Here is a 13,155-nt window from a genome sequence, read left to right on the forward strand (position 1 = left end):
ATGATGTTTGCCACTTCTGACTTGAGTAGCATGAAATTGGCTTCGGAGAAGTTGTTTATTGAGGTTTCCTTACTGGGTGGTGGAGGTGGGATGTGGATGCCAAGGGTGATTTGCTTATGGTCAGATCTGACCAATGACTGGGTGACCACTGGTGTGGAGCATCTATCTCCCATTTTGGTAATGACCAGGTCTAGGATATTGGAGCCCCTGGTGGGACTACGGATTAATTTATGAATTCCAAGAACCGTTGGGAAAAGGTGCTGGTATCTGAGTAGCTTTCACAGTTAATGGCAGGGTAGTTGAAATCACCTACTATTAGGGTGTTTGGTTGTATCTTAATATTTTCCAGTATGTTTAGAAAGGTATAGTGAGAATCTTGGGGGCATGGTAGCGGATCTGTAGCAAGCTACACTTTGGATTGTAGTCTTACCTAGTGCTAGTTGCACCTGGAGAATTTCAGATGCATTTTGTTGGGCAACTAGCCTGGAGGTGTGAATATCCTTGGTATATATGGACACTCCTCCACCTTTAGTGTTTCAGTCTTGGTTTGGTGGCCGAAAAGTGTGATAAGAGTTGTAGCCTGGTATTGCAGGGGTGCTCTCTGGAGCCTTGAACCAGGTCTCAGTTACTGCACAGATATCGATGTTCTCCATTTTTAGGAGTGCTCAAGAGAGTGCATTTTGAAGTTTAGACTTCTAGCATTGAGTAGCATTACCTTCAGATTTTGCATGCTTGTATGTGCTATGGTGGTGGTTTTGTCCTTTGAACCTTGCCTAAAAAAGGCACTATAGTGGTGGCAAGAGCTTTAGCCAGTAAGCTGAATCGCAGGGGCGACACGTGCAGACCATCTCTGGCAAAGCATCGTGGTTTGTCGATCATGTCGCCCCAGGCAGACAGATACTGGATCCCCTTTGAATGACACCAGAAGCCTAGCCAATTGTTGGAAGTCAATCATTTTGTCCTTGTACTGTGGTATCATTCTGGGCAAAGGCAGGATGCTACTCAGGGCTAAGGTAATACCTGCCTGGGCCACATGATCCGAGAACTCTTCCATATCTCTTTTCATGTAGTCCAGGGAGATACATCTCAAGTCATTCACTCCAACATGGACAATGACAGAGTCATATCTGTACTTGTGGAGTGACTTGAGTGCATGTGTTATGTGGTGGATCCTGGCAACCGACAGGCAGCTGACTGTAATTTTCTCCTTGCTCAGCCTGGTGAGTGGGACTTCAGTGTGCCTGACTATAGAGTCACCTATGACTAAATTGTTTTATACATTGTCTTGCGTTAGTGGCTGTTGTTGGGTGGCACACTGGTGTTGTGAGCTATGTGTCACTTTGGTTGTGATTGGTGTTTGCGTTTCAGCTTCAGAGGTCCTTGTTGCTTGGGCAGGTTAATGTTAAAGGCCTCCACATATGTAGGTTTAGTGTTGCTATATGTGGGTGTTGATGATGTGGGTTTTGAAGGGCTATGTGTTGCTTGAGGCGTAGTGCAGGTGTTAATCTACTCCTCTTGACTGTCTAGCACAATCTTGGCTGGAGAGAGCTTTGCTTCCAGTTTGGCTATGTAAGAGCATCTCTCGTGGGTTGTAGTATTGGGTGGTAGGAGGAGAGGGCTGTCTGTGTACATGGGGTAGTTGCTGCATTGCCCATTATGCTCAGATTCACCAGGTGGACAGGAGAAATCACCAGAAGCTGTCCCTTGGACATGCCTGTTTATGTGCTTTTTTTGTAAAGTACAAGAGCTGTTTTCCCTTACCTTTGCAAGGTACTTTGCAATTATAGGCTGTTTAGTGCCTACGATTAATTTCTCCTTATTAACAAGGAGAGTTGAGTGTTTGTATCAGTTTAAGGCTTCTTAGTGCTTTCCAGCAGGTTCTAGAGCAAGTGCTAGTCACAGGGGTTCAGATTTTAGTGCTACTACTGAGAAACCAGCTAGTTCTAAGGGAAAATTTGAAGAGCACACTTTCTGGCACCTGGAATAGCTTAACCGTAGCCCCGTGGCACTGCACAATGTGAAAAATGAGCAAACACATGCGTTTTTAAGCCAGAAAGTTGAAAGGAATAGAAATCAGCCCAAAATGGCTGATAAAATTACAATTTCAGAGCTGGAAACCACTCCTCTAGTGTTAGATAGGCAGTACAATGCTCAACACTTCCACTGGTAAGCAGTAGGATTTCCATCTACCACAGCAAGGTCTGGATAGCTCTGAACACAGAAAATAAAGCCATGAAACCAGCAAAGCCTGGGATCTGCACTACACTAGCTAGGAAAGGTGGGAAATGAACAAACAAGATAGTATTTTTGGTGTTTTTTTTTTTTTTGGTTAAAACAGGCTAAACAATGCATTAATACAGTAAATAAACACAGAAAAGGTTAACACACTTGAGTGTGTAGCCCTAAAGAGTAAATGCAATTAAAACGTTTCAAAATTAGCAATTTAAAACTTTTTAAATGAAGCAAAGCAAGTGCACAACTAAAAAAATGATTTAAGAGGCAGTAATACAGTACAATAAGTAGCGAGCCTATATATACAGAAAAGCAGCTAAAACAACACTAAAACAATTCAGATGCAGTGCAACCAAGAGCACTTGAGTTGTAGAAATATAAAGGCAAATACAGTTTTAATAAATGCACTACAACATACTCTATATTTCCAAAATGTTTGAGAAGCACAGTCAGAACACAAGGAGATTCAGGCATTTTTTTTTTTTTTAGGATGGGAGAAAGGATGAACAGAAGGTAAGAACTAAGTGGGTTGGCCTTCTCAGATGTTCTCTCTGTATTAGGTAGAATGAGCTAATGACACTAGACTGGGAGGAATGTCCAAGATCAAATTTAGAGTAGAGGCGGGCAACTGCAAGTCCAGCAGGTATAAAGACAAGATACCAATAGGAAGGAGGGGGTGGCAAACTTTTTACCTACACAATCAAGTATATGGACAATATTACAGCTACGACCTAACTATTTTAGGCAGAAAACACTACAGAAATGTTTATCACAGCAGAAAACCAGCAGTGAGCCAGTAGCTGTGAAATAGATATAAATATGCAGTATACAGTAAAATTGCTATAAATATCTAGAAAAAGCAACAACTACTAAAAATAAGCAAGAAAACAGGCTACTTATTGTTATATATCCCACATCAGGTGCTCCTCCTCAGGTAGCTTTGCGTGTAATCTGTTGTTACTGGCCCTGAACACTATATACTCTGATAGATGGTGTTTCTTTCTCGTCCACACTCACTTCGTTGGTATCAGCCTTGCCCTCCTACCACCTTCCCCCACACCCACCCTGTGCAAATGATGATGATTATGCCCTGTCCTTTCACATGGCTTTGTGACTTAGAGTCACATAAATGTCTGATGCACACAGTTCCTGCTTCTAAAATTGTTGAACCTCATTGTATTTCAGTCAGTTTTGTCAGTAAATCATTGGAAGAATTAGGTACTTTAGTCTTCCTTCTTGGTATAGTTGTGCAAATGAGGCTATAATTGACCTGTTTCATATTTTATAGCCAGTCATCAATTGAAATGCTTAATGCACACTATTGCTTCTAATAAATAACTGCATATTGCAAAAATCTGACAGAGGAGATATTACTGACGTATTATAGACACTTTCATAATTCACTTTTCTTACACACTCATATTATTTTCTTTCTTTCTTTCCTTAGACAAATTCTCTGCTTAGGGGCATATACATATTTTCATATGATAGTAATCAGTTATGACTTTTTTCCTTTACAGGTTCCACACTTGTCATTACTGAAAATTGTGTTCTAGGGGGATGTCACTGTCTCATGCCATCAGAACACAGCAATTACATGGGTAACTAAAGGTTGTAGAGTCTGACAGGTATCAATTTTCCTACTTGTATGTGTATGGGGGGGGGGGGGGGTTCTTAGGCTTTGACCTATGTAGTCAAAGCCTCTTAACCAGAACCAAAGCACACTATGCATGCCTCCGTCTGCCAGCACCATCTGCAGCTGGTGGTTCTCATTCAGACTCCTCATTTGTACCTGCTGCTGTTGGCCCTGCCTGTGATCCCTGAAACTATGGTCCTGCCCCTTGTAGAGCCTGTTTCCTGAGAATTATATTGTATAACATGGCACAGACTGTAAGTATTTTGGCAGAGGTGCCTGGGTCACACTGCACTGCACCTCTTCATGTGTTTAGACACTTAAACATTGATTTAAGCAATTCAGACACACAATATATGATATTCCTAGTTTGTGCATGGGCCTTTTTGTATCTTTGCTCAGTGGGGCTGTGTGAGTTTCTCATGGGTGTCATAAGCCAGGGTCCAGTGTATAACCTGCATCCCCCACTAGATTCCCTTAAGGAATATCACCCCTACCAAACCTGGTGTACAGCTCACAAGTGTGCCATATGTGTGAGTCATTGAAACTGCCTGGGTTACCTGCACAGACACTGTAGATGATCCCTTGAGCATTACAGCAATCTGACAGTTTATAGAAGGGGAAACCTTTTCTGTTGATGTACCTCCTTCTATGTTCCCCAGGTGGGACTGTGATTTCTATAGTTGTGCAATCTATATCCCCCAGCACTTTGGGGAAGCATGCTACTCCATAGAATTCCTGCATAGTTCTTGCTCTCTCCTGTGGGGGGTCTGCCGGAAACAGATGTGATCATGTGTATGCAGTAGAACTGCATTTAAAAAACGATGCAATATTCTTGAAGATAATGCCTCGATACGTACCTAATATATCCTCTGTGGGTCTCTGGAAAATACCAGCAACCAGTATAATTACCAATAACTAGTATGCATAATGCTAAACATACCTTAGTTTCCACTGGGATAGGTTTTCCACAATTTCCTCTGGGGCCTGAGGTGGGGGCAGCACAGGTTGCATACTTCCTCCAGTGTTTTCTTTTCCACCCTGTATCTCTCAGCAATTTCTGTGTCACGCAGTCCATGATAAGTCAATGGGTTCTAAACACCCCTCTTCTTCTTGCCCAAGGTCTGGCAGCAGCAGCACCCTGATTTAAAGCCTGTTGCACATACAGTATACTAATAGCATCAGCAACCCCTAATATGTTTTTTTTTCTGTGTTTAATCATGTCTATATTCGAATGATTTTTTGATGTTAGGCCAAAAGTGTACACAGAGAGTACACAATTGCTTTATAGCTACCTGAATAGCTCCGCCATGTTGGACTGGTTAATTAGCATGTACTTTGGCTATTTATGTGAGTTTGGCACTCTGCACATCATGTAGAGCCGTTTAATGAATGCCAAATAGTACGCTAATGTGTTGGCAGAATCGTGCACTGACAACATTTTAGCTAAATGTAATGAATTCGGCCAATTATTTGCAGCTTCAGTAATACATAAACCATAGTACAAAGTTCTTACTCTCCTGGGATGAACATGCACTGGGGTGTGCTAGCATATTGTCTCAGTGTCCACAGTGACTCAGCTACTGCCCTGCCCACATTAAGGACAACTTCCAGTGCACCCCGAGCCTCTGCCAGAGATCAACTGTGATTGCTGTTGCAGTGCAAGTTCTTCCCCCGGGAGTATAATACTGATGCATCCCTGTCAGCACCTCAGACACCTAAGGTCTGAATTGAACCCAGGTTGCTTGGGCTATAGCCAGGGCTTTATTCATCTCCAAAAATGACAACAACAATGTGTTGGCCTACATGTAATTCTGTTTGTAAGTCTTTCTGGTTAGATTTTGTAAGCATTTCTTCAAGGATATGTTTTTTTTTCATCTTAACCTCTAGCTGTCATGTACACCCTCACTGACATCACCTGACTCCTTAAAGTATAAAACATAGCTCACCACTGTATGATGCTTCTTCTATCTTCTATGGAATAGAACAAAGACCTCTAGCTAATTCCAGTCTTTAAGGGCTCATGTTTGGCACACCTCTCTGAACAACTCCTCTGTTAGGCAATTACTGAAACCTAATAGGATGTCAGCTGATGTGCTCTTCATTTTTATGAACATCCACGCTTGACATACCTAATTTCTGTTAAGAATTATGAAGGTTCAATTAAAAAAATTTAAACAGCTAATGACTTATTTTATTCCAGTTTGTCTCGGTCCGTAAGAGGTAAAATTTTGTAATACTTAACATAAACTGCACATTACATTTTGTGAAAAGACCAGTTATAAATCATTGAGCAATACCTGTTTTGGGGTATGCAGCAATTCTTGGGCTACTGTTGCAGCGATGACAGCCCTGTTGCTTCCTGGGCTGTGCTGAAGTGAGACTGACAATCCACTCACTAGCTGAATCCCAAGGTCTGTGATCATCACCTTTTCATCAAGGACAGTCACTGTCTTCTCAGCTAGGATTGAATCAGAGAGTGGAGACAGAACCTGCAAAACAAGCAACGCATTTCTGAATTTTACCCTTCTCTACTTAGCTGAAGGTCACTCATTACAAACATTTCCTTTCAAGCTTCCTTAGCTGTCATCATACTGTAAGACTGCATGTGAAACATTTTCCTGTCAACCGCTGGTAATGACTTTGCCTAGAAGCAGGCAATTTCAAAAGCATATATTTTTCTCTTCCAATGAAGCATTAAAGTTTACCTTGAAAAACAAATAAAGATAGAGTAATAATGACATACAGACAGACTAGAAGCAGTTTTTCAATTCCAGGCATTATTTTAAAATGCACTAGGATGAATGTACCTACACATTCCAGGAAAAAAGAATGACCGGACAGGCCTGTCTATTCTTTTCTGAAATAAATATGTATGTTTTTCTACTTTTATCAGAAACTACAGGGGGAAATACATCAAAAAAGAAATACTTTTTCATGTGAGAAATGTTAAATATCTAAATAAGTGAAGATACCACATTACATTTTTCTCACAATAACAAATGCTTCCTGTATTATTTTGTGAAATTTCAGAATTAAAGCTTAAGTCGTACATATTTACACACAGTTGATTTAAGTGCACTTGAGAAACCTAGGTAAAGTTAAACCTACACACACACACACACACACACACACACACACACACACACACACACACACACACACACACACACACACACATTTATGTTATTTTGCATTCCTACACAAGAAGATCAAAAACAGCTATAAATGTGCATATTTCTTCCAGGCGTATTAGCATTTACTAACAACCTAAAAGCAGCTCCTCTATAACACAGAACATTTAAAAAATATAAAAAGGGTGCATTCATTCCTATTTTTATAATTAACCCTGTCATAACAAAACTTTACACATCACAAATTCCTCCAGCAATTCTTTCCCTCTCCTCTCACCCTCAGCCCCTATTCCCTTTAGGCAATCTCATCTAATTATACCTCTGAACCTCTTAGAGCAAGAAATCTGGACAAAGCCATAAATAATGGGGGGATAAAGGCCCAAAAATTGGGACAATTTTTAATATTGCTCTTGCTATCTTGGAAAGTTGATAGAATAACAGGTTTTGCATTAGCATGGATTTTTCTGAAGGGTATGAAGTCTGAAACCACAATCAAATGAGAAATGAACCAAAAATATGAGACAAAAATCTGGACATTCTGCAAAAATCTGTACAGTTGAGAGGTATGCATCTAATGTTTCCTGTACTATGATTTAGAAAAGCCATATATTTCTTGCAAGCTATACATTCATTTATTGCATTCAGACAATCCATGAAACATATTAAGCTTTCTTCTTCCAAATGCTGCAACCTCCTAAAACAGTGTTAAAGGATTCTTTGAGATAAATGGAATTAGAAAGATTATATTTAGAAAAAAAAAATTTTACTTGTGCATTTTCTTGATTTGCAATCCTATCTTCTCCCCTTGATGATTGATTGGTTTGCCATTACATGCATAATATGAGGGTCACCTGTAGGTGACCCCAAGGCAGATACTCTCAGGGCTATTAGGATCGGATTGTCTGGATGTTGTAAACAGACAAATGGTAAGCAAGCCTGTTATATTGTAGATGAAGGGGCATTGTATCCTTGAGGTCCTTCAGGAATGAATGCACACTGAGACTGTGACATGACTTCATACTCTGAAACTGAGTATCTGCATATCTACCTTAAGGACACTGTTGACTCAAAAATGTACCCTGCACATGGAAAAATATTGCTTTCTCATGTCCAAAGGAAGCAATCATTTTACTGCATATATCAATACCATCTTTCCAAAACAAGGCAGCTGTTCTGTAACTGCTGAATCATCCCTTCATCAGCAACATCTCAGTACTGGAGTCAATAGTGGAATGCACTGCCTGTCCATCTTCTACCCCATGGTATGGAATTCAAACTTAATGATTCTTTATCTGGAACCTTACATACCTACAAAGTGGTAAGAGATCTGGGATCACAAGTAGACTGTGACCTTAACTTTGACCGCCATGTGTCTACTACAGTAAGGAAGACTTTCTACATAGCAAACTTGATTAGCAAAGGCATCACCTCTACAGCAAAGGAGGTTATAACCCATCTATATCTGTCACTAATCAGGCCCATAACTAAGTATAACACCCCTTTTGGCATATACCGTACAAACCACCTGAAACAATTGAGAGATCTCAGAGGTTTCTAAGAAGATCAAGGGATTCCAGCACATCCCTTACACAGATCGACTAAAGTCTCTGTCACTATACTGAGTATCATATAGACTTCTTAGGGGAGACTTATGCCTGGCTTACAGCACAATCTCCGACCCAAACCTAATGAATTTGCTGCACATCTGTAAATCAAACAGGACTAGAAATACCCATTCCAGAGATCTAATATAGCCTGCAACTTGAACAGGATGTGCTGGAAGGACAGATTTTGTCTCTCAGTGACTGCCGTTTCTTTGGAATAAGTTGCCAATTCACGTGAAGCAGAGCACTTCTATAACACTGTTCAAATGGAACTTGGATGAGAGCATGGGGCACCATAAATTCTTACCAGGGATAATGCCCACGACCCTCCTGGACATGGGCAGTCATTAATAAATACAGTCCTGCATATTGACTGAAGTATCTATAAAATGGCTAGGCTTGAAATGACCTCTGGGTCGATAGCCTAGTAAACTCCTATGATTCTATGATCCCATGTACTCTCATCTATGCAAAATTAAAAACATAGTAAAACAAATGATGAGAAGAACATCTTAGCAAAAGCAATAGCAAGTCAAAAACAATGGATAGTGCAATTACCAATTTAATGCAGGGTCTGTTTCCGGACTAATATGGTGACACCGAGAAAAAGAGGTGAAATTACAGACTGAGAGAGATTAATATAAATATATATATATACATTTGTGGGAAGGAATGAGAGGGAATATAACAAAACATTAGTGTGTCTCATAAGAAGCACACTTAAGGGAGAAGCGCACCCACAGACTGAAAAAAAAACATGTTCATCATGTCTTGATGTTTCCTGCATTTTAACACCACTTTTGGGCTTAATATACTTTTTTTTTACATTTTTAAGTATAATTTCAGAGTTTTCCCACATTGGGTCCAGCATCTTGATTTTTTTCAGTCTACCTCTAGGTATCCCACATTGCAGTGTTTGGCTTTAAAATACTAAATCATAGCCACTAAGACCCTGTCAATGCATTGACTTTACATGTGTTTTCACATATACCCTGCTTTCTTTTAGTCATTCAGCTTTAATTACCATTTCTTGCTTTTCAATGGCTACTTAAAAGACAAACCGGGGTAATCACACAGAACATATCATCGTGGAACTTATAAACAATGACATTGGTAATCTCCAAACTCTGGACCCCACCCAGTTTGGGTTTGTAAAAGGCAGATCATGTCTCCTAAACCTAACAAACTTCTTTGAAGCGGTCACCAAAGTCGTAGTTGAGGGTAAGGTGGTTCACACAGCCTATCTAGATCTCACCAAGGCTTTCGACACCATCCCCCACTCTGGAATTATAGATAAACTCACTAAACTAGGTATAAATCCCTATGTCACAAGATGGGTTGCCAACTGGCTCACTGACAGAACCCACACTGTGAAAGTAGCAGACTCCAAATCCAACTTCAGACCAGTGACAAATGGAGTACCACAGGGTTCAGTCCTGGGTCATCTCTTGTTTGGTATCTACTTCTCTGAAGTACAGGTTAACACAGAAGGTCTTTGGCTAATGAAGTTCGCAGATGACTGAAAACTAGGAGCCATAATCAAAACTCCAAAAGATGTGGACATCCTACAAAAGGGCTTCACTGAGACAGATGCCTGGTGTCAAAGCCATGGCCTCAAGCTCAATGCCAAAAAGTGCATTGTCATCCTTTTTGATAAAAACTCTGTACCCATGAACTACCACATAGGCGGTAGTCTACTTAACACCAAAAGTGTGATAAGAGACCTTGGGACACAGGTGGACAGTAGTCTCTCCTTTGATAATCACATAGCCACAGTAGTCAGGAAATCCTTCTACATGGCACACCTCATCACAAAAGGTTTCTTATAAAGGAAAAAAAGAGGTCATTGTTCCCCTCTACTCGTCATTCATTAGAAACATTATAGAGTACATCGCCACTTTTGGTATGTACCTCACAAGACATCTACAACAACTGGAAAGGCCACAGAAATACCTCATAAAGAGGATTACTGGCCTCAAACAGATGCCCTATGCAGACCATCTAAAAAAACTGCAGCTTTACTCCGTCGCATATCGCCTACTCAGAGGAGATCTCTGCCTAACACACTTTGTCAAACCCAGAGCTTTTGGACATGCTCCACTTAAAGAAATCCCAATCCCTCCAAGCTACACACTCTAGGGACCTAAACCTTGTCACCACAATAAACAGAACATGCTGGAGGGATAGATTCCTGTCCCAGAGACTTCCCATACTCTGGAACAAACTACCTATCTATATCAAACAAAGCTCCTCATTAGCACTCTTCAAGAAAATTCTTGATGATTGGACGGGAGATAGGAAATTCACCCCAGGGATCACTTCTGTGGCTCTGCTCGACAGTGGCACAGGAAAATAATTTTCTCGGGTTGCGAAAGCCATGGTACCTTTTGGGTAGGCTTATATAGGCCCTAGGGCCAATAGCCTAGTACCTACCTATGAACTTATGAAGAACAGTATTCTTGGTGCCTATTATTTCTTTTTCTTTCTAAAGTGGCCAATTGTCATTCTTTGCTATGCCTGAGATGTAGTCCTTAAACTCATCACCCCTCCCCCTAAACACCTCCCCTTCATATCTGTCAAAGTGGGAGAGGTAATTTGAGTTGTTTGTTGCTGTGATTGATATCTCACAGTAGGAGGCAAAGTTCATGTTCTGTTGCCTTGTACTATCCACCTACTTACAGTGGGACACTTATTTTGCTGCACCATAGCCTCTTTCTGTCCTCAAATTGTAATCCTTACCACTTACTAATTGGTAACGCATTGTCTGGCAAACCTTCCAACTTCCATTTTTCAGGGATTCCCGACAAAGCAAAATTCATAAGTAATTGTGTCAGAAAGGTGGTAAAAAATAAAACATTTTGTTTTTATATAGCACTGGGATGCATTTAAAATAAGACTTTCTGGATCAACATGCATTTTTTTAAACAATAGTAAACTATCACATTATTGACTTAACAGTAATAACCACTGATTACCTGAAAGGTTATGAAGGACAGGTCAAAAGTACGATTTAAAAAATCATGAGCATTCTGCAAAATCAGAGACATTTCAGGTGTATGGTTTGGGCCATTTACCTCTTATTGTATTGTTACCTGTATTTGCTCCCTATAATTTGTCTCATGCAACTGGAGGATTTATCCAAGTTGTCTGCAGTAATTTTCTTAAACAAGTAAATAATTGTTAATGCATCTTCTCTGATTTATTTTTCATACATTGTAACTCAATATGCAGCCCCCTCCCTTCACTGTTTTTTTTCTGATTCCAGTCACTTTGTTTTTTCATTCCTCTTTATAAACCCATCCCACATATTACTATTTTTTGTGTTTATGTAAATATGTTTATTCCCTTCCCTTTTTAATTCCAAGATACCAGAAAAAAAATAAAGCAACCATAGCTAAGGATAACCACACAGCATTCGTCTGCTACAGCCAGAACCTAAAAGGTATGACCCAGATGTGTGCTGAATTAGCTGTGGATGGTATCCCACACAATGATCTTGCAAAAATAGCTAACCTATTAGTCCTAACTATATTAAAGATTGCACTAAGCACATACTTCAGTATAGGTATCAAAATCCATCCAAGCTAAAAAAAAAAAGACTGAAAGGTGAAGGCTAAAGTCCTTCATTCTTTAAAAAAAAAAAAAAAACATGTCTCACTTAATACTTTTGCAAAGTTTTACATCTGGGTCTTCAGTTGCACATTTTAATATCTTGTCTGTCCTGTTGTCCTTAAAGAAAAAGTTGCAATTGCTTTACCCAAGTATGTACAATATTATGGTTTTGTGTTTTCAGATTTAAGCCTCCGTCACTAAATAATATATGAGAGAAAATGTAATGTAATGTGTTGAACTTGATAATACTTTATAATCTTGCATCAACATTTTAAACTTATTTAGGCTATCACACAGGTGTCATTGGTTTCAGGATAATAATGTTTGTGACATGTACAGTGTCAGGTATCGCTACAAAATATTCCTTTCCTAGATTTGGCAAAAATTTCAATCCCAGTCCCCTCCAAACATTCCACAAAGCATTCCTTATACATCTCCCCCACCTTGCATTTACAAAGAGCAAGCCATTAATGCTCTCTCCAAGGCCAAAAACACAGCCTCTATGGGACTGGATAGCATCTCAGGTTGCGTTTTAAATGGTCTAAAACATGAGTTAGCAACTCCATTAGGTACTCTCTTCAATCACAGCCTGAGTGCTGGTTTTGTCCCTGCTGAATGGAAAACAGCAACTGTCATCCTCCTTCATAAAGGGGGTACAGCAACAGACCCTGGCAATTACAGACCCATAAGCTTTTCCAGCCTCATGTCTAAGGCCATGGAACAAATCCTCATGGACCTTATAAATAAGGATATAGGTGATCTCCAAACCCTTGATCTGACACAGTTTGGTTTTGTCAAAGGCAGGTCATACCTGTTAAGCCTGGTAGGCTTCTTCAATACTGTCACCAGAGCCATAGACAAAGGCAAATCTGAGAATACAGCCTCCCTTGACTTAGCCCAGGCCTTCAACACAATCCCACATTCAGATATCATTGATAAA

General features: G+C 40.0%; 1 protein-coding gene across 1 annotated transcript in view; it reads right to left on the reverse strand.

Moving 5' to 3' along the window:
• The window catches only part of TMEM132C (transmembrane protein 132C), a 2,628,872-nt gene that overhangs the window by 200,016 nt on the left and 2,415,701 nt on the right, over positions 1–13,155 (reverse strand). The window contains exon 8 of the mRNA XM_044068345.1: positions 6,166–6,357. Within this exon, the coding sequence (XP_043924280.1) occupies positions 6,166–6,357 (192 nt within the window). The remainder of the gene's footprint in view (positions 1–6,165; positions 6,358–13,155) is intronic.

This window comes from Protopterus annectens, chromosome 4.part0, assembly GCF_019279795.1.
Source record: "Protopterus annectens isolate FY-2018-M chromosome 4.part0, PAN1.0, whole genome shotgun sequence".
Lineage (NCBI taxonomy): Eukaryota > Metazoa > Chordata > Ceratodontiformes > Protopteridae > Protopterus > Protopterus annectens.